At 38.3% G+C, this 26,605-nt stretch overlaps 1 protein-coding gene across 1 annotated transcript in view; it reads right to left on the minus strand.

The window, feature by feature from the left end:
- The window catches only part of brip1 (BRCA1 interacting helicase 1), a 263,801-nt gene that overhangs the window by 139,006 nt on the left and 98,190 nt on the right, over positions 1-26,605 (minus strand). Inside the window, exon 14 of the mRNA XM_073053131.1 lies at positions 26,090-26,251. Coding sequence (XP_072909232.1) covers positions 26,090-26,251 — 162 coding nt within the window. The remainder of the gene's footprint in view (positions 1-26,089; positions 26,252-26,605) is intronic.

The following is a 26,605-nucleotide window of genomic DNA, read 5'->3' on the forward strand; positions in this document are numbered from 1 at the left end:
AGAAACCAATGTTCCAGTCATAAGGTTGGACACTATCTGTTAGAATACGAGATGTTGCTCCTCTAACGTGACTGTGGCCTCATCTTGGCATTATAGGAACCCATGGACCAACATGTCAGCATGGGAATGGGAAATCTAATTGAAATAGGTGGCTACCAAGAAATCAAAACCTTTTTGGCGGATGGAGCAAAACTGCTCGATGAAGTGGTCCCCCAATCTCCTCAGGTCTCACTGATGTAGAAGAGGACACACCTGGAGCACTGGATACTGTACATGGCCCCCCAAGAGACTCAAAGATGAAGTGTAATTGTCCTGGATTTGCCCCTGGACCTTAAATGTCTGAAGATCAACAAGCACCCCAAATTACTTTCAATTTCTGTTGACCAACATACACGGAACATAAATGCTGCAGACACTTATTTTACAAAGACACATTTTACTGACTCTGATCGTAAATCAATAAATTAGAATCTGCGCATGGTCTGGAAAACTCATAGGAACTTAAGAATTTGACACAAACAAAATGTTATTTTAGTTCATTCATCATGTTCTTAATCAAGTCTACATTCTGCTTTGATTTCTATCCAAATTTTCTTTCAGCAAACCTGGGTCTATTTTAAAGTTCTTTTTAGCTTACCACTAAATATCTAGAATAAGATCACCTTGATGTTGGGTGAAATACAGTATCCAGTTCATTCAGCAGGAGACAGTAAGGTAACAAAATCAAAATTCCTGTGGGCTTTTCGCTCGAGAGGAAAGCCTATGAAGTAGTACATCTTTGCGTCTGTATGCATCTCTTAACATTTCCAGTTATAACTTCCCTGGGTCACATTTTATATTCAAGACTGCATATGTGAATAGTGCAGGCTATAATTACACCTGTTCCATGTAACATAGCATCTTAGGAATGATATAAATTACCATCTTTATTTGAAGGGTAAAATTAAACCATAAGACATAGGAGCAGAATTAGGCCTTCTAGCCCATTGAGTCTGCGCCACCATTCAATCATGGCTGATCCTTTTTTAAAAAAAAATCTCCTCCTCAACCCCAGTTCCCGGCCTTCTTCCCGTAACCTTTGATGCCATGTCAAATCAAGAACCTGTCAATCTTTGCCTTAAATACACCCAACGACCTGGCCTCCACAGCTGCACGTGGCAACAAATTCCACAAGTTCACTACCCTTTGGCTAAAGAAATTTCTCCGCATCTCTGTTTTGAAAGGGTGCCTCTCTATCCTGAGACTGTGCCCTCTTGTCCTAGATTCTCCCACCATGCGAAACATCCTTTCCACATCTACTCTGTCTAGGCCTTTCATTATTCGAAAGGTTTCAATGAGATCCCCCGTCATCCTTCTGAGTTCCTGCGAGTACAAACCCAGAGCCAACAAACGTTCCTCGTATGATGACCCTTTCATTCCTGGAATCATCCTTGTGAACCTCCTGTGGACCCTCTCCAACGCCAGCACATCTTTTCTAGGATAAGACATCCGAAACTGTTCACAATACTCAAGGTGAGGCCTCACCAGTGCTTCATAAAGCCTCAGCATCACATCCTTGCTCTTCTATTCTAGACCTCTTGAAATGAATGCTAACATGGCATTTGCCTTCCTCATCACCGACTCAACCTGCAAGTTAACCAACATGATGTTCTGCACAAGGACTCCCAAGTCCCTCTGCATCTCAGAATCCTGGATTTCCTCCCCATTTAGAAAATAGTCTGCACATTTATTTCTACTACCAAAGTGCATGACTATGCATTTTCCAACATTGTATTTCATTTGCCACTTTCTTGCCCATTCTCCTAATCTGTCTAAGTCCTTCTGCATCCTATCTGTATCCTCAACACTACCTGCCCCCACACCAATCTTCGTAGCATCTGCAAACTTGGCAACAAAACCATCTATTCCATCATCTAAATCTTCATATACAGCATAAAAAGAAGCAGTCCCAACACCGACCTTGCCGGAACACCACTAGTCACTGGCAGCCAAACAGGAAAGGATCCTTTTATTCCCATTCGCTTTCTCCTACCAATCAGCCAATGCTCTAACCACGTTAGTAATTTTCCTGGAATACCATGGGCTCTTAACCCGGTAAGCAGCCTCATGTGTGGCACCTTGTCAAAGGCCTTCTGAATTCCAAATATACAACATCCATTGCATCCCCTTTATCTATCCTACCCGTAACCTCCGCAAAGAATTCCAACAGGTTTGTCAGGCAGAGTTTTCCTTGAAGGAAACCATGCTGACTTTGTACAATCTTGTCCTGTGTCACCAAGTACTCCATCACCTCATCCTTAACAATTGACTCTAACATCTTCCCAACCACTGAGGTCAGGCTAACTGGTCTAAAATTTCCTTTCTGCTGTCTTCCTTCTTCAAGAGTGGAGTAACATTTGCAATTTTCCAGTCCTCTAGCATCATGCTAGAGTACAATGATTTTTGAAAGATCATTTCTGATGCCACCACAATCTCTAACACTACCTCTTTCAGAATCCTAGGGTGCAGTTCCTCTGTTCTGGGTGACTTATGTACCTTTAGGTCTTTCAGCTTTTTGAGCACCTTCTCTCTTGTAACAGAAACTGCACCCACTTCTCTTCCTTCATACACAACATCATCAGGCATACTGCTAGTATCTTCCATAGTGAAGACTGATGCAAAATACTCACTTAGTTCATCAGCCATCTCCTTGTCTCCCGTTATTATTTCTCCTGCCTCATTTTCTAGCAGTCCTATATCCACTCTCGTTTCTCTTCTATTTGTAACATACTTGAAAAAACTTTTACTAACCACTTTGATATTATTTGCTAGCTTGCTTTCATATTTCATCTTTTCTCTTCTAATGAATTTTTTAGTTGCTTTCTATAGGTTTTTAAAAACTTGCCAATCCTCTATCTTCCCATTATTTTTTGTTTTGTTGTATGCCATTTTTTTTTGCTTTTACAATAGCTTTGACTTCCCTTGTCAGCCATGGTTGTACTATTTTATCATTTGAGAATTTCTTCATTTTTGGGATACACGTGTCCTGCACCTTCCCCATTTTTCCCCAAAACGCACGCCATTGCTGCTCTGCTGACATCCCTGTCAACAGCTCCTTCCAAGTTATTTTGACCAACTCCTCTCTCATAACACTGTAATTTCCCTTACTCCACTGAAATACTGCTACATCAGACTTTACTTTCTCCCTATCAAATTTCAAGTTGAACACAATCATATTGTGATCACTGGTCCTAAGGGTTCTTTTACCTGAACCATATAACCATATAACAATTACAGCACGGAAACAGGCCATCTCGGCCTTTCCAGTCCATGCCAACACTTACACTCACCTAGTCCCACTGGCCTGCACTCAGCCCATAACCCTCCATTCCTTTCCTATCCATATACCTATCCAATTTTACTTTAAATGACAATACCGAACTTACCTCTACCACTTCTACTGGAAGCTCATTCCACACAGCTACTGCTCTCTGAGTAAAGAAATTTCCCCTCGTGTTACCCTTAAACTTTTGCCCCTAACTCTCAAATCATGTCCTCTTGTTTGAATCTCCCCTACTCTCAATGGAAAAAGCCTATCCACGTCAACTCGATCTATCCCCCTCATTATTTTAAATACCTCTATCAAGTCCCCCCTCAACCTTCTACACTCCAAAGAATAAAGACCTAACTTGTTCAACCTTTCCCTGTAATTTAGGTGCTGAAACTCAGGTAACATTCTAGTAAATCTTCTCTGTACTCTCTCTATTTTGTTGATATCTTTCCTATAATTCAGTGACCAGAACTGTACACAATACTCCAAATTCAGCCTTACCAATACCTTGTACAATTTTAACATTACATCCCAACTCCTATACTCAATGCTCTGATTTATAAAGGCCAGCATACCAAAAGCTTTCTTCACCACCCTATCCACGAGATTCCACCTTCAGGGAACTATGCACCATTATTCTTAGATCACTCTGTTCTACTGCATTCTTCAATGCCCTACCATTTACCATGTATGTCCTATTTGGATTATTCCTACCAAAATGTAGCACCTCACACTTATCAGCATTAAACTCCATTTGCCATTGTTCAGCCCACTCTACTAACCGGCCTAAATCTCTCTGCAAGCTTTGAAAACCTACTTCATTATCCACAACGCCTCCTACCTTAGTATCATAATGGCTCCCTAATCGCCTCCAGTTCATTACATAATACCCAATCCAGTATAGCTGATCCCCTAGTAGGCTCAATGACAAACTGCTCTAAAAAGCTACCTCTTAGGCATTCAACAAACTCACTCTCTTAAGATCCATTACCAACCTGATTTTCCCCAATCGACCTGCATGTTAAAATTTCCCATGACTATCATAACATTGCCCTTTTGACTCGCCTTTTTTATTTCCTGTTGTAACCTGTGGTCCACCTCCCAGCCATTATTGGGAGGCCTGCATATAACTGCCATCAACATTCTTTTACCATTGCAGATTCTTACCTCAACCCACAAGGATTCAACAACCTCTAATCCTATGTCACATCTTTCTGCAGATTTGATGCCACTCTTTTACCAGTAGAGCCACACCATCCCCTCTGCCTACCTTCTTATCCCTCCGATATAACATATAACCTTGGACCTTCAGCTCCCAACTCCAACCATGATTTAGTGATGGCCACAACATCATACCCGGCAATATTGCAACAAGATCATCCACCTTATTTCTTATACTACGCACATTTAGATACAAAACCTTGAGTACTTGAGATGCTGAAGATGTTCTATAGGTCAGTTGTGGAGAGCGCCCTCTTCTTTGTGGTGACGTGTTGGGGAGGCAGCATTAAGAAGAGGGACGCCTCACATCTTAATAAGCTGGTAAGGAAGGCGGGCTCTGTCGTGGGCAAAGTACTGGAGAGTATAACATCGGTAGCAGAGCGAAGGGCGCTGAGTAGGCTACGGTCAATTATGGAAAACCCTGAACATCCTCTACATAGCACCATCCAGAGACAGAGAAGCAGTTTCAGCGACAGGTTGCTATCGATGCAATGCTCCTCAGACAGGATGAAGAGATCAATACTCCCCAATGCCATTCGGCTTTACAATTCAACCGCCAGGAGTAAGATATGTTAAAGTGCCGGGGTTAGGACTCAATGTATTTAAGTAAACTACTTAAGAACTTTTTAAAAGCTATTATTAATGCTTTTTGAGAGGGTGATTTTAGATGCATATCATATTTTTACTGAGTTAAGTATTGTATGTAATTAGTTTTGCTACAATAAGTGTATGGGACATTGGAAAAAATGTTGAATTTCCCCATGGGGATGAATAAAGTATCTATCTATCTATCTACCTGTAATTGCTAACGTTTCTGATTCTGCATCCCTAATAATTTGATACTCAGCCTGTTGGCTGCAACTAAGTCCCATCACCTGCCTGCCCTTCCTGACAATCTGACTGCACGCTATCTTTACTTTTTAACCATCTGTTCTATCCTGAGTCCCTTCACTCTGATTCCCACCCCCTGCCAAGTTAGTTTAAACTTCCCCAACAGCTCTAAAAAGCCTGCCCACGAGACGTCAAAAAGTAGTCTCCCTAAAAGGCTATGGAAGGGTGGTGAATAACTTACAGGTATCCAAAACTTAAATCAATATCTTTTAAGTATGAATATTAAGGGACTTGGACTTAATTGAACTGTGGTGCAGATCAAAAACAATCTAATTTGAAAGGAGGCTGGGTCTGAAGGAGCCACTGAGATGGATCAGAGGAATATAGGTAAAATCAAAACATGGAGAAGGACCAAGAACACACACAAAATGCTAGAGGAACTCACTAGATCAGGCAGCATCTACGCAACAGAATAAACAGTTGATGTTTCAGGCCAAGGTCCTTCATCATGCCTGAAATATCAACTGTTTATTCCTTTCCATAGATGCTGATTGATCTGAGTTCCTCCAGCATTTTAGATGTGTTACTCTAGATTTCTAACATCTGCAAAATCTCGTGTAAAGAATGAGGAAGAAGGATTTAGATCTTGAAAAATAACTCCAAATATAAATTGGCATGCTCCATATGTTAACTGAAAGTAGGTGACAGTTTCAACATTGGAAAGTATTGTAAGTGTTGTAATTTCATGTGCTGCAAACATTCAATATTCCTGATTCACTAAAGATCCTTAGATGCTTGGTAGCTCTGCAATAATTGACTTCTCCGATAATCAATTATTAAAATTCTGTCAGATATTTTTGTGCTTTTGAAGCTGTCAGCATATATTTACTACCCTACTACCTCTGTACCAGTGAAAATAAAGTGACATCAGTGTTAATACTATGCCTGATTTGCATTCAGTTAGCACAAAAGTACACAGGTGTCAGACTTTAAAGTCTAAACGAGACTACTGGAAGATTTTCAGACTAAAGCTACATAAAAAGAAAAACTACAAACAAGTTTGCAAACAAAAATGATTACATTTTTACTGCTGCATTGTTAAAGAACTATTGCAAATAGTAATGGACTTCCTGGCATGAAATGTAAAGTTCAGTGTCCCAAGAGCCCTAATCATCTTCTAATCTATAAACAAGGATTCTGGAATAACATACAGATGTGAAACTTAAACCTGTAAGCATTTTTGGGCACAACATTAATAATAAATATTAAGTGTTATGAGTTAAAACCCCAGTATAAAGAGAATTCTTTTAGCTCATTATCCCATAAATCAAGGCTATACATATGAACAGATTATTAGGTTGTAAGCTTTGTTGCAGAACAAAGCCAAAATAAAAAAAAATTAAGAGTGCAGCTAGGCCCTGTTAAAATTTATGCAGGCCAGCATTTTTCCATGTCTGCTGAAGGCTTCCACTTTGATATGACACATATTGAATGGATCATCCTAGTGCTAGGCGCCAGGCCAGTTTTTATCTTAATGTAGACAGGGCGGCGACATAGACCCTAATGGTCCTTATCTTGATCTTGTGTAAAAGCATCTTGAATTTCTGAGTAATCCTTCTAGTTTTGACACTCCCTTCCCAACACTGCAGATGACGAAGGCAGTTTATAATAAGGGATCTTACACCATTTTATCCTACTGACATATAATGCACTAGCAATATTTTATGGCTGGATTTTCAAAAAGCCTCAAGAACACTGAAACAGTGCACATGCAACTAATAATGTTTAGTATTATGCCAGAGTACATGAACGTTTCAATCTCTATCATTTAATACTCCATTCTGCAGTTACTTTTATAAAGAAAGGCCTGACCATCTTAAAAGAACACTGCCATTCCTTGACTATAAATCCAATCAATAATTGTCATCTGAACTTTCTCTAAGCAGACATGTATTGTAGGAAATCTTACAAGGATTTTAAAATTTCAAGCATTTTGCCTTACACCATGAAATGGATCAAATGATTCACACCTTTTACAAACATCTTTCACCATCTTTAAAAGTCCCAATGCAGTCCATGGTTTTAAATATCTAATCACTATTGCAATGTAGGAAACACACAAGCTAATTTAGTTATAGAATAATACAACACCGAAATAGATCCTTCAACGTAACTGGTCCACATTGACCACAGCATTCTCTGTGCAAGTCCCAGTTACCCACTGTCCACCCATAACCCTCCAAGACCTTCCCCTCCTCTTAAATAGTGCAACTGTACACACTTTGCTAACTTCTTCTGACAGCTCATTTGAGCTACTCTGTGTAAACATGTTGCCTAACAGGTCTCTTTTAAACCTCTCCCCTCTTAATCATGTGCTGTATATGTGCCCTATAACTTTAAACCCTCCAGTCATGGAGAAAAATACTATGGCCTTATCCATAGCCCCCGTGGTTTTATAAACAACTATGAGGTCACTACTCAATTACTGACAGTCCAGGAAATAAAGATCCAATGAAGCCAACCTCTCCCTATAACTCAGGCCTTCTAAATCCAGACAGCATCCTCTTCAAATTCAGATTCATAATTATCATGCGTGCATCAAAACATAGAGTGAGAGGCATCGTTTACATGAACAACAAGCAAAACCTAAGTGTGTACTGTTGGCAGCCTCAACTGTCATCACATATTCTGATGTCCACGTAGCATGCCCACAATGTTCATCAGAACAATGGACAGCACAATCGAAAAGAACATAACAAGCAACAAAACAACAACAGCAAAACAAGCCCCTTTCTTCCCATCCTCCCACCCACACAGGGAGTCTTCAAACCCCAGGACAGGCCAGTGCGCCTCCAGCAGACTCATGCACAACAGGCTTCCAACTTCCCCAATGGACTTCAAACACAAAGACCCTGGGCTTTGGCCATCAGATCTCAACTTCCAATCAATGTTTGGGCTTCAACTCCAGGACTAGTCGATTATGTGACATCAGGCCTTGAACTCCATTCTTGCCAAAGTGCCTACTCTGTGGCTCTCGTACTCCCTGCTCACATGGACATCCAATCCTGGGTGTACGAGCTGAACCGATGGACCACCAGCCTTCATCTTTGATGGTCCTCATCCACAGTGCTTGCTAGTGCAATATATGGGAGGCAGGGTTTAAGGGTTGGCACAACATTGTGGGCCGAAGGGCCTGTACTGTACAGTACTATTCTATGTTCTATATCCACAGATGTCCTTCATCACAAGTCCACATCGCTGAACACTGAGCACTGAGCGGAGGCCTAGACTCAGGCCTGACCTCTAACTCCTCCATATCCTTGTTCCTAAACCCTCATATGACTCCAAACTCACATCTCTGTCCCAAAAACCATCCCTCCGAAATTAAAAAGCAACTAAATCTGAGCCACGACCTTGACGGAGATCGCAGCTTGACACCATCTTGACTAGATTTCTCTTCTGCACTTTCTTCTGCTTGACAATGTCTTTCCTAAAAACAGAGTGACCAAAACTGTGCACAATAATCCAAGTGCAGTTTCACCAACAATTTACATAATTGCAGCATAATGTCCCTATTCCTAAATAATACCCTGACTGATCAATGCCATCATGTTAAATGCCTTATTCACTTCCCTGCCTACTAGCACAGTTGCTTTCAGTCTCTCTGTTCTACAACATTCATCAGTGCCCTACCACTCATCATACTAGTCCTATCCTGGTTTGACCTATGATAAATAGTGAACAAGATGTCCCAACATCCCAATAGTCACAGGCTTTCAGCTGAAGCCTGCAGATACAGCAGGCAGTGAAGAAAGCTAATGGTATGTTGGCCTTCATAACAAGAGGAGTTGAGTATAGGAGCAAAGAGGTCCTTCTGCAGTTGTACAGGGCCCTGGTGAGACCACACCTGGAGTATTGTGTTCAGTTTTGGTCTCCAAATTTGAGGAAGAACATTCTTGCTATTGAGGGAGTGCAGCGTAGGTTCACGAGGTTAATTCCCGGAATGGCGGGACTGTCATACGTTGAAAGATTGGAGCAACTGGGATTGTATACACCGGAATTTAGAAGGATGAGAGGGGATCTGATTGAAACATAAAAGATTATTAAGGGATTGGACACGCTAGAGGCAGGAAACATGTTCCCGATGTTGGGGGAGTCCAGAACCAGAGGCCACAGTTTAAGAATAAGGAGTAGGCCATTTAGAACAGAGTTGAGGAAAAACTTTTTCACCCAGAGAGTTGTGGATCTATGGAATGCTCTGCCTCAGAAGGCAGTGGAGGCCAGTTCTCTGTATGCTTTCAAGAAAGAGTTAGATAGAGCTGTTAAAGATAGTGGAGTCAAGGGATATGGGGAGAAGGCAGGAATGGGGTACTGATTGTGGATGATCAGCCATGATCACATTGAATGGTGGTGCTGGCTCGAAGGGCCGAATGGCCTACTCCTGCACCTATTGTCTATTGAAGAATCAACCTTTAACCATAATCCTCTGGTGCCTATCGTCAAGCCAATTTTGAACCCACCTCGCTAGCTCATGCAAATCCACAAGACCATAAGATATAGGAGCAGAATTTGGTCATTTGGCCCATCGAGTCTGCTCTGCCATTTCATCATGCCTGATCCAATTTTCCTCTCAGCCCCAGTCTCCTGCCTTCTCCCCATATCTCTTCATGCCCTGACCAATCAAGAATCCATCAACCTCTGCCTTACATACACATAAAGACTTGTCCTTCACAGCTGCCTTTAGCAAAGAATTCCACAGATTCACCACTCTCTAGCTAAAGAAATAACTCCTCATCTGTTCTAAAAGGTCACCCCTCTATTCTGAGGCTGTGTCCTCTGATCTCTGATCTCTGACTCTCTCACTAGAAGAAACATCCTCTCCACATCTACTCTACAAAGGCCTTTCATCATTCAATAGGTTTCAATCAGGTCACCTCTCATTCTTCTGAATTCTAGTGAATACAGGCCCAGAGGCCAGAGTTTTTTCAAACGCTCTTCATATGACAAGCCATTCAACCCTGGAATTATTTTTGCAAACCTTTGAACTCTCTCTAAGCAACCTAACCGTCCTATCTAGATCAACCTGCCATGCAAGACCTTGTAAAAGGCCTTCATGAAAGTCCATAAAGACAACATTCCTATCCTTGTCTATCTCCTTTCGTTACTTCTTTGAAAAACTCCAAAACATTACCTCTCACGCACAAAGCCATGTTGACTATTCTTGATCACACCTTGACTATCCACGTAATGCTAGATCTTGTTCTTCAGAATTCCCTCCTGCAACTTCCGTATAATTGAAGTCAGGCTCATTAGCCTGTACTTTGCTGGCATGTCCTTGCTACCTTTCCTGAACAATGGAACAACATTAACCACCATCCAGTCTTCTGGAAGTTCGCCAGTAGCTAATGACAAAGCAATTATCTCTACAAGGGCCTCTGGAACTTCTTCTCTGGTCCAAGGGCGCACTTGGTCAGGCCATAGGGATATGATTGCCTTAATGTGCATCAAGATTACAAATACCTCCTTCCTGTAATATGCATATGATCAAAAACATCACTACTTATTACCCTCATTTCTTTGGTATTCATATTCTCCTTAGTAAATACTGAGGAGAAATAGATATTAAAAATCACAGCCATCTCTGGCAACTCCACACATAGGCAGCCCTGATGGTCTTTAAGAGGACCAGTCTCTGCCTAGTGACACTTTTACTGTTAAGATAACTAAAGAACTTCTTGGGATTTTCTTTAACCTTGCCTGATAAATCTATCCCATATCCTCTTTCTGCTCTCCTGATTCTCCTCTTTGGCCTGGTCTTAAATGTTTTCTATTCATTGAAGGATTCATTCGTACTCAACTGCCCAAATGCAGTGTACGCTTCCTTCTTTTTATCTTACCAGAAGTTTGATATCTGTCATAAGCCAGGTTTCCATGAATTTGGTGTGTCTAATCTTCATCCTTACAGGAACGTGCTTCCACTGACTCTGGTTGGCCCTGGTCCAGTTCTGGACTTTAACCCATGGACCTGTTTTATTGTTTTCTAGAATTGTTTTAAAACTAATAGAATTGTGATCACAATTCTATTAGTTTTAGGTGACTTGATATATGTTAGGTGACTTAACAAGATTGCTAAGATGTATAGAGCAAGTGGACAGAGCAAGATGTTCCCAGGGTGGAAATGGCTAACATGAGGGAGCATAATTTTAAAGGGATTGGTGGAAAACATATGGGGGGGGGGGGGGGGAGAGAAAATGTCAGGGGTAAGCTTTTTTTTTTTACAACACACAGTGATGAGTTTGTGGAAAACTCTGCCAGGAGTGGTGGTAGAGGCAGATACATTAGGGACATTTAAGAAATTTTTAGATAAAAACACAGATGATAGAAAAATAGAGGGTTATGGACGAGGGAAGGCTTAGCTTGATTTTGGAATAGGTTAAAAGGTCAGTACAATACTGTGTGTCAAAGGGCCTGTATGGAGCTGTAACGTTCTATGTTTTATGATTGAAATACTTTGATGGATCCAAGGTGCCCCCCAACTACCACTTTAGTTATTTGGCCTACCTTGTTCTCTAAAAGGACCTCCAGTATTGCTTCTTCCTTGGACACACCATACACTTTCTGCCCCATCTAAGACCTTTGTACTCTGGATGGCCCATGAGAATAGAAATCTCTCACTATCACTACACTAATATTCTCACAACTACATGCAATTTCTCAACACATCTGGATCTTCAAGTTCCTGCTGACTATTGGGGGGCCATCCCCTTCTTAATTCTAAGTTCTACCCAAATAGATGATCCCTCAAGAATAGCCTCTCTAAGCACTGCCGTAATGTCCCCTTATGAAAAAGACATTCTTCTTCCTTTACCAGTTTTCTGTCTCACCTGAAGCATCAATACCTCAGAACACTGAGCTGCCAGTTCTTCCCTTCACTCTGCCACATTTCAGTAATGATGATATCCCCATCCCTAGAAGGAATATACACCTGGAGATCATTTAACTTTGTGTTAAACTTTGTGCATTGAAATCGATGGAACTTGAATTAGCTGCCATTTTACTGTAAATACAGCAGTTCTGATTGCTAGGGTTACACTCATTGGTTTGTGCATGTAGCCACCTTCTTACTACCTTCACTCTCAAGTCCCATCTCCTTGCCGATCAAGATGGCAACTGTTTATTTCCCTCCATAGATGCTATCTGACCCGTTGAGTTCCTCCAGCATTTTGTGTGTGTTACTCTGGATTTCCAGCATCTGCAGAATCTCACGTGTTTAAGAATTGTTTCATTATATAGACTGCTTTTCAAGTTTGCTTTGCATATTGAAATGACTGAATCAAGTATCTTTATTACATGAATAAAAAGACATTCAATGAATGTGTTGAAATCACAATACATATGAATATTTGACCATGGCAGGTAATATGTAAAATACTACCTGTTATTCCAAAAGCAACCAGCATGTAACACTTATACTCGGGACCTTTGGCTGAGTACATGTGGAAATGTACAGATGTTGAATAAATATATCATTCTGTACTGAGCCCAATTGTGAAATGGAAGGAATTGTTCCTCATGGTTTCTCTGATATCTTAAGTCATAAATGAGTTACAAATAAAAATACATCCTCAAGAATCACATGCTTCAAAACTATGTGCTCATACAATTTTGTCAGTGTGTTGTCAATTGCAGAGGAAAATATTTTCTATTATGAGAGAAAGCTTGGGCAATTTGTTATTTAGTTGGTATGACCTTTAAATTATAGGGAATGCAAATCTCTTTCCATTTCAGAATTTTGGAATATTTCATATCTGGCACAGCTCTTTAATAAATGGTCTGTCTTTTCTTTTAATCTTAAGTTTCTGGAAGAGCAAAGGTTAAAGAAGAAAAATAAAAACAATGATAATGCTATGAAAGAAAATCTACTTTTTCCTACAAACAAGGAAAAATTATTAGTTCTGAAAAGAATGAAATTCAAAACAATAAATGTATTAATACATGAATTAATGCACTTAAACCACAACTATTTTATCTCTAAAAAAAAACTTGAGCAAGTTAGTAAGGTAGCCACAAAGCTGAAGGGAGTCATTTTTCCAGTGTCAGAGGTGTCCAAGCTATGCGACTCACTAACCTCTTAGGAGATACCTGAGCCAGATAATTCAATTGAAAAATGGTCTGAGAGACAGAAGTACATACAGTAGTTTAGAAAACAAGAGCATAATTTTGTTTTGTCACAATTGCATTACCTTTTAAGTCCCAAAAAGAAAGAGACAGAGAAGTAAAAATAAATGGAAATACTCTTTTGCAGAGAATACAATTAACAAATTGTTGGCTGGGATTTATAGGCCACCCCATCTATCAATGTACCTACTTCAACCTCTTCATTGATTTGTACAAGTTATTTGAGAATGTTACCAAACCCACTCAACTCTAATGCTGACAAAGATCTTAAATGCAAATAAATAATTCATATAAAGTGCACAATAAACATTACAGGACAATGTTTTTGTCAACTGGTAACCAAAAAGCACAATATAATTTGAAACGTGAGATCAGAAAATCTTATGTTTTATGAAAGAAAGTGAAAGCTATCCTAAACTTAATAGAAATACACTTAATTCTTACACTATAATTTAGATTATATGAGTGCTGGTAAAACAAATAAATTTGTCAATTTGCTATTCTAAACACCTTTTCAAACTAAAAAGCCCTTCTTTCATTTATAAAAGGCAACCTTAGTTTTTGTACCATTACCAAACTTCAAAATGAAGACACATGATAATAAATATAATTAATTACCAATCGATTTCAAGACAAAGCTATCTCCTTCAAACTATTCAGATAAATGCCATTGAATATCCAACTAGCACAACTGAATAACTGAAAAAAGAATTAATATAAATCTTAATAAACAAGTTCTACACAATCACCCTGTTTTGATATGGGCTGAATGTAGCATACAACAGTTGAACTCATTTTAGTATGTATGACCATTACCAAAAAAATCTTCAGTTTTATTTCCCAATCTGTCCAACCTTCCAAAGTGTACAAATAAGCAATTTATTTCACTTTTCAATCATGGTGTTCACCTTTAGTCCTTACAATTGCTTATTTTGTCACAGATCTGCATTTGAGCTTCTATTTAAATTTACAATTGTGACTGGAAGGAATTGAGTCTCATGTCTAGAAGGAAAATTAATGCCAAAATCTCCAGAGCAGTCCCTCATATTCAAGTGATAATCTTCAAAACAACACTATATGGCACACTTGAAAAATATAGTTTAAAGACAAAATAAATGTGGGTAGAAGGGAAGCAGAATTTTTGAAGTTTAAATTATTTTTGTAAAATGCCAATATTATGGAGAAAAATTGAAAATAAAATACAGCAGTTTCTTAATTCTAATATTGCAAGCAAATGTTTTATTTATGTGTAAAATCCCCAAAAATATTCAATTTCAATTATTTGATATGCTTCTAACTATCTAAAGAGGAAACTTTTATAGTGCAGACAAGCTATGGGTTCAAGAACATGGTACAGCAAAGCACAGGAACAGGCCCTTTGGCCTAAGGTGTTGTGCTGAACTAATTCAAAGTCTAAGCTGACATGGAAGGATAGCGGTTTGTGCTGCGCTATAGCAGATTGGGGCACTGGTTCGGAGGTCAATTCTTAAGTCTGTAAGGTGTCTGTACATCCTCTCTATGCAATGTGTGGGTTTTCTCCAGATCTTCCAGTTTCCTCCCACAGTACAAAGACATACTGGTTAGTATGCCATCTTGTCCCATGATTAGTTTGGGGTTAAATCGGGGGTTGCTGGGCGATGCAGTTTGAAGGGCCGGAAATGCCTATTCCATGCTATATCTAAAATAAAAGTAAATAATAAAACTAATCCCTTCTGCCTACACTATCTCTTGATTCTCTGCACATTCATGTGTTCATCTAAGAGAGTCTGAAGCATTCGTATCATATTTGCCTCCACCCCCGTTCATGGCAGCACATTCCAAGCACCCATTACTCTCCACGAAACCTGTTCCAAACATCGCCTTTGAATTTACTCCCTCTCATCTTAAATGTACACCTTCTAGTATTAGACATTTCAACTCTGGGAGAAAAATTTGGTGTCAATCAAATACCAGAATTAAAGATAAAAGATTGCATCTTCTAGAAAGGATGTTTAAAAACAATTTTTGAGGCACAGCTAAATGCATTTATAAATTTTGCTATTGATCGCAAATGAGAAGATTTCTAGCTAAATTTCTAGAGTGCTCATGTGCCCTGAACTTTAACAATACCCTGAATCATCAATGATCCAAAACTGATTTCAACTAGGCTACAAGAACCAGAGTTTACTGAGAATCAGCATATTACAACAAGTTTCTTGTTTCATAATTTAGCTGAGTACATCCATTTACCTGACTCAGATTAGGAGTATAATGGTATATTCACTACTTCCCTGGGTGGGATTGGCTGCTACATCATCCAGGATGAAGCCATCCACCAAATCAGTGTTCCTTACTTCATTAGTGAAGAAACACAAGAAAATCTGCAGATGCTGGAAATCCAAAGCAACAGACACAAAATGCTGGAGGGGAACTCAGCAGGCCAGGCAGCAACTATGGAAAAGAGTATACAGCCGACATTTTGGGCTAAGAGAATGAGGCTGGGCAACAGGCCTCAGTCGCCTTTATACAGGGGTCTGTGGGAGGAGCCACAGGAACAGTCAGCAGGGGTCTGTGGGAGGAGCCACAGGAACAGTCAGCAGGGGTCTGTGGGAGGAGCCACAGGAGCAGTCCAGACAGGTATATGTAGTTCACTACATTCACCCCCCCCTTTGTTTTAAAAGAGTCCCCAGGTGGCGAAGTTTCTTACAAGTATAATTACAGGTTAAGTCTATCAGGTGGTCGAATCTCTTGCTGCGATCTACGTAGCTCCGGCTGCAATTGCACAGGTGCCGGAGGTGGTGATTGCACCGGAGACAGAGATTGTGCTGGTTCTGGCCCAACTGGAGGTGTCAGGGATCCCTCACGTGTGTGCGAGGCACCCAGAATAGACGCGTACGAGATGCCCGGTACATGAGCGTCGTGAGGAGTCTGGGTGGGGCACGGTGTGCGCGGTGTCACCTCGGGTACAGGGTTCATAGTAACCGTGGAGTGTACGGGGTAGTGGTCTGCTGTCTCCACCCGAAACATTAACTGTTTACGCTTTTTCTTTAATCAATATACCTGACTTCGTCCCCAGAATGCATTCCCTAGACAAGAATCAGCTCTAAAAGGGGTCATTATGTACTACAATCCCATTGGTCAAATGCCAATAACACAGTGTGCTCTCAAAGAACAAATGAAAGTGAACATGACTGCAATTAACAAGCTGTCTGGATACGTTCTGCAAGTTGGTAAACTTCAAAGATTTTATTTTGATTTGGAGTTTCTGTGCTATTAAGTACAAATATTATTCCAGCCAGGAAAGGCATAATGGATCAACACAATACAGGGATAGCAGTGTATCTGCCCTTGTCAAAACTGGTGCATTATAGCTGTAGGATGTCAGATTTTCCAGTTGCAGTACAGTAGCTCACTAAAGTTACTTAATTACTCTTCTGTAATCTCAATACCAAAACTATATACAGCAGCAATGCTGTGGGAAGAGCTTTTGCATTTTGGCCCCACAATGATGCACAAAGGATGACATCTGATGTCAGACTTCCGGACAGTCCACAAATTCATGAACACTACTTTGATATTTTTGCACTATTTACTAATTATTACATCTTTGCACTGTCTTGCTGCTGCAAAACAACAAAATTTCATGACCTACAAATCAGTGGTAATAAACCTGATTCTGATATCAGCAATTATTTGACAATACTAGCTCTCTTTACTTCATGTAATTATCACAAAGACTGCAACATATTATCACGGACAACAAAGACACATTAACGAATCCAAGGCAACTCAGTAAGCAATTGTTCTTTTCCCAAGGCACACCTAACTTTTATTTAAATCTAATGCAAAAGTTATGGAGAAGAATAAGAACTTGTGGGGGAAAAGCATCAATACCAAAATATTATCGTGTTGCAAGGCATCTTATTTATAGATAATGCGTTGTCCGCTGAAACGTACAGTATGTTGCAAAGATTTGAGCAGTTGAAGGCTATTAATTTGTAAATGCCTATTCTTTTGTCCATATAACATGAATTTGTGCATATATAATTTAGAATCATACCTTCGATTCAGTATTACAAATGCCCTGTTAATTAGCTATCAATAGAACCCAAACACAAACTATCATATTCAAAATGCTTAAACCAATTTTAAACTATTCTTTTGTAAATATAAAACATTACTTACACAATGAAGTGACTATGACATGTGTCACATCACACTGCAGACAATAGAATAAATGTTAGTAGCAGCACATGTCAGTTTGTATTATTCAATTTGGTACAGACATAGAATACTCAATAACACTGTCTTTTGTGTTAGCCAAGCAGTCACCCACACTAGTTACATAAATATGGCAACTCATCAAGGTCTTTGAGGTATCCACCTTTCCTCACAATATATTACTGTTCATTTTTCTTTTTAAAACCAGAATGCTTTATACATGTTCTTGACATCACATGTACTTACTGAGCATCTAGGCATGTTAACAATTGGTTATACATTTTAATTTAAATTGAAGTATTGAATCAAAGAATTGAACTAAGTACAAAGAACCATGACAAGCAAAACAAATTATTATGGCTAATTAGATATGCATATAATTTTCAGCTGGCTATAGGCTAGTGCTTATAAAGAGAATGAATTAAAATGCAAACATGAAGAGAAACCAATTCACTGCTGTTAATCACATGTGCCTGTAATTTCAACATATCAAATGGCCATACACAAGATGGGTCAACTGATAACACAAAATAGTTGCAATGTTGTCAACACAACAGTGGTCTTCAATTTTCAGTATTATTTAACTCATGTGGGTGCTGAGGGATGACGGTGGGTGCTGGTGAGAATGTGAAGAGGGTAAGGGGTACGTGTAGAAGGGGTGGGTGAGGGGTAAGTGTAGCAAAATATGTAGACAAGACCAGGGAGAGGATACGTCATTGGGGAAGTGTAGGAGGACAGGGAAGAGGTAGCTAAAATAAGATGCCAGACAGCATGTGGCAACCACAAAGAAGAGGAACCTTGCGACCACGAGACAATGTGTTCGGCAAAGTATTTTGAGCTATATACCTATTCCGAGTGTTTTGCTTGCGTCCATACCCATTTCAAGTATTATGCTTGCGTCTATGCTTATTCCGAATGTTTCGCGTGCTTAGCTATGCAATAGCCAATCAATTGATGAATTTGAATCGGTAACCATATTTGCGAATGTAGTACCCTGCTTTTGGGTATAAGTATGACCTTTGTAAACCGACAGATTGGGAGTTGGCTACCTTACGCCCGAAGTGCGTGGGGCTGCGAACTCCTCTCTGAATAAAAACCGTTTCAGAGGTAATTTCGTGTCTCTGGTGTTTTTCCTCAACTGAGCAGGTTAATAATTTCAATTGAATACTGGGAACAGCAAAGGAAAGTTTCTTAGAATTGTCAGACTTTTCAAACTTCTTTATCAATCATTCTGTAAGCAAATGTTAAAATTTTAAGACATAAATGCTGTATTTTAGAAGCTTTTTGAAAGGTCTGTTCTTCCACAAATAGTTTTGCATCTAGCATTTCAGTATAATCTGTAAATATCTACCAATGATCTCAGGAATTTCTGTGCCAACTTTCATAGTATGAGATTATGTAATACATATTTTTCATACTGTATGTGCAGGTTTATTTTATGAGAGATCAAAGTAATTTTTTAAATATCATTATGTTCTCAAATACATGCTCAGTTATCCTTTTCTCAAGCTGTAAAATGCGGTAACCTATAAGAAGAATGTAAAAGACAGTAGCAGAGTGTTGAAAATGAAATCAACTGCTGATGAGGACATCAGGTCTGACTGTGGTATCCTCTAACCGTCCCTTTATTATATTAATAGCTTTTCATCTTCCACAAGCATCAACTCTCATTACACAAGCAACACTTTCACATTCACCATGACTGCTATGAATCATCTTAATCTCTTTGGAAAGAAATTTAATCATCCTTAATTACGTTACAATAAGTAACATCACAACAGAAACAGAAACCTATATTGCAATCCATAAATCAACCTGCACAAATTAATTTTAATCCCACCAGATTTATACCTGATCTGCATTGTTTCTGTACACTAGGCCTTAGCAATCAGCAGGGCTACAAAATTAAAACCCAACCCAATTAAAACCTGAAATTGAGGACTTCATTTTCTGCTAAACAGCAAGTTTCAATTCTTGCCAAGAGTCCTATGCCAGTATGCAAAATAGCACACTCCTATTTGACCCTGAGGGCCTCTGATCCCAATATTTCAGCATCCATATACCCAGCTTTTAAATCTTAGTCTCATCTCTGAAGTACAAACCCGTTCATTCATAAGGAAGCAACAATTGTCATTTCAACCTAAGGGCCTATAAATATTCCCCCCTCAAAGTCAATCTTATTCAAAACCAACATGTAACTGACCTCTTACACCTTGATAAAGAAGCCACATTCTAGGCTATTTACGTACCTCAAATACTACACCAAATAAAAAAACTATTTTTTCTTAATTTTTCTCAAATGTCTGAGAAGCAAGGAATGTAGAAACTAGAAAATGCTATAGGTCTGGTGAAAGTCTGATTTATCATCAACACACTGCTGATCATATTTTAATTAGAATATAGAGGCAAAAGGTTTTTTGTGGGCTACAAATAGGACTGCTTAATTTAAGTTTTATTAAGACTATAAAGTTCCAAATGAGTGTGCAGAGATAAACACCAACATATTTTCTCTATCATCTTAACCGTATCTACTCACTGATGAAAATTCAACTTTAATTCAGGCCTTAATAATTTGACGTTCTGGAATATAACAATTTTTTATTCAATTATGTCAATTGTGGAATTACAAGTGGGACAAAAGAAATTGTAATCAGTTGGCATTGAAACTATCTTTATAACAATGTACAAAAAGACAATTATTCATTTAGTCTCTCTTTCAAAAACTACTGCCATGATTTAGTAAATTATATCACTAAAAAACTATGAAGCAATACTGTAATATATAATTAGTCTGGGCTTTCCAGGGAAATTTGGCTTTTCTATGTGGAATTATCATTAAGTGCAGGGTCTCTCCACATGCAAGTGTTACAGCACAAGATTTTAAAAGGGAATTATAGTGATCGAAGAACAGGCTAACCAGATTCACCATTTGAGAATTCACAACTACTCACAGATCTGGCTAGAAGGATGGCTGTAGTACTAATATCAGCAGGTCACAGGGAGGCATACAGCTGCAAAAGGTAAGCCAGACCTCAGGATTATTTAAGAGGGGCAAACTCAGAACATGTCAAGAATTATTTAGCAGAATGGTATCAATTAGTAAAAATAATTTATGATATATATAATTGTTCCTTTGATTTTTAATTATTTTGAATACTTATGAATCTTAAGAACTTAAATATCTAAGGATTTTATACCATACAATATTTTTACAAATCCTTTGTTAGTCAAACAGTAGTACAACAATTTAAGTATCATGTTTCCAAGGCTACACAACATCTAACAACAAATCAATTGCGAAGGAAATTAAGGGACAATTATTGCCAGAAATATTGACTTTCACTCCTTCCAGTTCTTTTACAAATTACCCATATTATAATCTGAGTTATTCTTGAAAATACATGTGGCAAAATAAGACAATTTATTTAAGTATTCTCTTACAAATAACCTCGAACTCTTGGCCTTTGCAGCCATCCGATGGATCTTAGCAGAAACTACACTACATGACTGAACTGTTTAGGATGCTTAAGTCTCAAGCTAATTCTTATTAGATCTTAATCAATTTATAGGACATCTGCTTCTGTGCATAAACCAGACAAAGTTTTAACACACTCTAGCCACAATAGAACAATTGATTTTGTTAAGTGTAGCAAAGTGGATTGTTTTTAATTAAATAGTTAAACATAGGCCTGGGAAATTTTATTTTAGGGCAAAATATCCCTCCATTAATTTCCACAGAAAATACTGTCAAGTCTCCCATATTAGGTCCCGGCTCTAAATACTCTTCTGAGTTCCATTTTTCCAAATACATTCATTTGATATAATAAATTAGCACCTTGTTCTTCAACCTGTTACTACATTCCAAGAACTTTCTGCTCTATTACTAAAATCCTCAAATGCCAAGTTTATTTTATTCCTCCAGTTTTAAAAATGTTTATTTTATTCCTCCAGTTTTTAAAATGTTCTTATCTTCCCTAGATTTCTCCGTCCTACTTCCTGACAAAGTTTCCAAGCAATACAGCTCTATCATGAACTAATGAATTCTAACATTTCTGTTCAGACATCATTCAATACCCGAGGTTGCATTATTTGGAGGTATAGCTGTGATTCTCTTGCTTAATATTCCATAAAGTAATAACTGAATATCCCATTGTTACAAAACGATAAAATTGTTTTTAGTTTCACATTGTCATTATAGCTTTCATCTCACCAAACATCAAAATGAAATCTCAATTCTGAATTACAATTGAGACTTATACTCTACTTTTATTGCTATCCATTCTGGAGAGAGTACAATGGCCACAATCGAATGTTTCTTCATTACAATATGAGAAAAAATAACCCACATTCTTCACTGCTGATTATTTTTGCCCCTCTAGTTCAGTGCACCCCTGTACATGTTATCAGGACAAGGTCCAAGTTCGTTTGAATGCCAATCCCCAAAGTCATGCTCATCATTGGATGCAAGTTGGTCCAATTACTATGGAGCCACCCTGATACGGAAATCTGCCTTCAAAGGACAGCGAAAAAGAGTAGCAAGTATTGGTTAGTCATTCATATCTTCAAGTTAGACCTACAGAGCTGTTTCCATTACAGCCAATCATTTCCCAATTACTACATTATCTAAGTATGCAAGAAATTAAACCATACAGAGCAGGAAGATCCCAGATCTAAAGCTATTCTGCAGTTAAACTGCATAAATAGACACTGTTCAAATCCTGGAAATCTTGAGCAACACGCACAAAGTCACAAAGTTGTGCAGGAACTCTACAGCTCAGGCAGCATCTATGGAAAGGAATAAACAGTTGAAACTTCAGACCGTAACCCTTCATCAGGATCATGCCAGTTGAACTACAATTGGTTTTGATATCCCTGATTGGAAAGGAGTAAACTTGTCAGTATATCAACCTCTAATTATGATCCAGAAATTATTCTTAACAGCATGATTTGAGGGTCTCATTGAGGACGATGTTATGATGGTTTTCATCATCGGATACTACAAAACAATGACCTCGATATTAGGATGGATATTTAGATAAAAATCTACAGGAGGGCTGAAAGCTCAAAACCGATGTGGTCTCAGAAAAGGCAATTTATACTATCCTATAATAATGGTTGAGCTTTTACTCTTGCGCCATTTTTTCCTGAACTAATACTATCTTTTAACTCCTCTAAATAATCACAAGTCAATTATTTTTCCCTTCAGTTTTGTTTTCTTACTCAAAGGTAAATTAGTTTGAAAAGGGGATAAAACTGGGTGAAGAAAACAAATAAAAATTAAAGCTCATATCTTTTATAGAAACTAATGGTAAGTTTTTTAACAATAATTAAAGAAAAATATTCAGATCACCAGAGAAGAGGTACAAAAGCTCGAAGGCACACACTCACTGTTTTACGAACAGCTTCTTCCCTTCTGCCGGCAGATTTCTGAACAAACAATCGACACTACCTCACTATTTTTGCTCTTTTTGCACTACTAATGTAATTTAAAATATTTATATTATAATTTATAGTACATTTTATATCTAGTACTGTACTGCTGCCACAAAACAACAAATTTCACAACATATGTCAGTGATAATAAACCTGATTCTGATCATTTTGTGTTGCCCTGTAGGAAAATATTTCAGGTATTTAAGAGCTCTAATGCCCAACAGCAGGCAGCTGAATCATGCTTTGATATAAAAACATAAGGGAGGATGCAAGGTACAGCAGTTTCCCTTTCAGCTGTTTGAATTTGTTCCACTTTTCAGTGAGATTATGGCCAAACAAGATCTAAACTCTATTTATCCCTCTCAGTTCTTCTTTACATTTGTGCATGATGGCAAAGTAGTTTAAGGTGCACAAAACTGTTTTGCCAAAAAACATTAGAATCTGATATATCATTGTCAGGATTATCTAGTCACAACATTCAATGTGTCACTTGCTAACATACATTCTGTATATAGTGTACAACAAACCTTGTAATACACAAACACAGAGAGAGAGAGAGAGAGAGAGAGACCACCCATTTAAAGTGAAAATCATTGCTGGTCCCAATAGTAAAATTAATCATGAAAACATGACCACCCATGTTAGAGGACCACCCTCAGTCCCCAACGTTGCTGTTATAAAATGCTTTTCACTAGACTTGTTAATTTTTAGCTCTGCTCCATAAATATATAAAGAGAACATCAATCCTAAATGCAGTATATTTAGTTTAATAAAATGTCCACTACTAAAAGTATATTGTAAAAAAAAATTCAAATGCAGTTCAAGTTTAAAGATCTACTAAAAAGCATCCTGCAAACTTGACCTTCTTTGATTACCAGAATAATAGGGTTTGATGTTCATGGGAATTCATAATCACAGAAAGAACTTTATTAGTTTTACTTTAGAGCAATTTCTTGTAGTTTATTTTTCAATGGCTCATAACTTCAAATTTTTTAAAAGGACCTCTTCTTTATATTTTTTATTCATTTTTGGACTATATTACATATGTGAATGAAAATGGAACACTTTCCACTTTTTCCTCTTTTCTGTATCACTTCCAAGTCAGCCTTGCAGAAATTAGACACAAGATTAAAACTGCATGAATACTGTCACCTATTTCATTTTGTTTATTTCTGGTTTCTCTGGCTCAATGAGATAATCTAGTACCAATTTGTGTAAATTATGGGCACTTTTTAATAGCCTCATGAAATTGATGTCAAAGTATCCATAGACACTCTTTTAATAAAGACAAAAGAGACTGCAGATGTAGCTTAAACTGCACCATAAATGATGAGTAGATCTGCAGAGACCAGCTTGCAACAAGTCACCACACTCCGGTGCCATCTTGCAACAAGTCACCACACTCCGGTGCCATCTTGCAACAAGTCACCACACTCCGGTGCCATCTTGCAACAAGTCACCACACTCCGGTGCCATCTTGCAACAAGTCACCACACTCCGGTGCCATCTTGCAACAAGTCACCACACTCCGGTGCCATCTTGCAACAAGTCACCACACTCCGGTGCCATCTTGCAACAAGTCACCACACTCCGGTGCCATCTTGCAACAAGTCACCACACTCCGGTGCCATCTTGCAACAAGTCACCACACTCCGGTGCCATCTTGCCTCACGAATACTGGAACTAGAAGAGAAAACAGAACGTTGGAAGAAATCAGCAGGTCAAGTAGCATCTGTGGAGGTAAAATGTGCAAGTTGACATTTTAATCTAGCTGCAGGGTTTATGGCTTTTGCCTGCACAGATGCTGCTTGATCCACTGAGTTTTTCCAGCACTCTATTTTCTGTTTTAACTTAATAAATATGGCTTTTGTGTACCAGAGAGTATATTTGCACTTGAATTTCCAGGGCATGGTACGTTGCAGACCAAAATCTGGCAAATAGGATAAGTAAAGATGGGCACTTGATAATCAGCATAGACATGGCAGGCCATAGAGCCTGTTTTGAACTGTATGACTATGTTTATTTCACATTCACCTAGACTAAATTCAAACAACGCATTCTTAAAAGCTTGTATTGCAAATTAGATGCTATGTCTCTGCTAGTTCAGCTATTCAATCTTTTCCTAGCTATAGTATGTCCTATTTTCCTTAAATGTCTGCTTTATGAAAGAAGATGGAAATAGAGAATATACTCTAGTAAATCGCTGCTTGCTCTCCAACAGTGAATATTGAACAATTCTTCCCAATTTTTACAAAATTTTCCATTTGATAAACTGCTTCTCCTTCTATGATAGCTTAGCATACAGCACCAAAATTACTGCACTGAACAGATGTGACTAGAATAACTCACAGCATTTAAAAATCATTTTATTGGTGTCAGCACTTTGGCCTATACCAAAAGTAATCCAGAAAACAGAAGTCTGCAGCTGTACTCAGGTATACTAGAATCTTTCAACATGGCTGCCCCTTATTTCAGTTGAATCCATTTATAAAAACAGGCAAAAATTGTGTCTGCTGTTCCAAAGAACCCAGAATCACTGTAAAAACACAGCTTTACTTTAAACTCATTTTGATATTTTACAATAATCCTTTTTTCCCCAGTTTAATTGAAGTATTTATTTCATGTATAAAATATCTGTACACCCATTGGACTTTGAAAAAAATAGCTGATAAAGAATAATTTAGCATGCTACTTGTATTTAAGTACAATGACGTTTTGTAAAAGCAATTAACTGATTTCACCATACAAAATATAATGAAGGTGGTATTTTGTACCATCATAAACATGTCAAGTCAATGATTTGCATAGTTGTAGAATCATTAGAACGATATACCAAGCTAGAGCATACTGCAAAGCTATTTATTTATTAGTAAAATACTAATTAAGTCTCTTATCTCATGGTTATTATTCTGTTACCTTGTAGGAAGCCAGAAAGCAGAGTACACCCTGAGTGATAACTTGGCAAATCTTCAGCAGCAAATCTCCAACCTCATCCTGGAACTCAAACGTCTCAGTATGTTGGAAAGTAGCACAGAGTTTTCGTCCAGTTGGTCCCATTCCAATTGTTCCTACCCATACCTAGGGTACAACAGTGGTATAAGAATTCATAATGATATCCAGGGTAGTTCAATATAAATGGAAAACCTGTAAACACTTTCTAAATCCCCCCCTTCCACCCACCATCTAAAAAACACCAGAAATTAAAAATACTAGAGCACGATGTAAATCATTACACAATACTAATTTTCCAGAGGTAAAAGGATTCTGTCATTTTATTAAACAATCATATTATTGACAGTCTAACAAAGCAATAATGAGGCCAAAGCTCAATGTGATAGAAATCAGAAAAGCTGGCAAAATTAAACATATCAGGCAGCAACTGTGGAATGAGAAACAGAATGATTGTTTCAGATCAATGACCTTCTGCTCGAA

This window comes from Hemitrygon akajei, chromosome 8, assembly GCF_048418815.1.
Source record: "Hemitrygon akajei chromosome 8, sHemAka1.3, whole genome shotgun sequence".
In the NCBI taxonomy this organism is placed as follows: Eukaryota; Metazoa; Chordata; class Chondrichthyes; order Myliobatiformes; family Dasyatidae; genus Hemitrygon; species Hemitrygon akajei.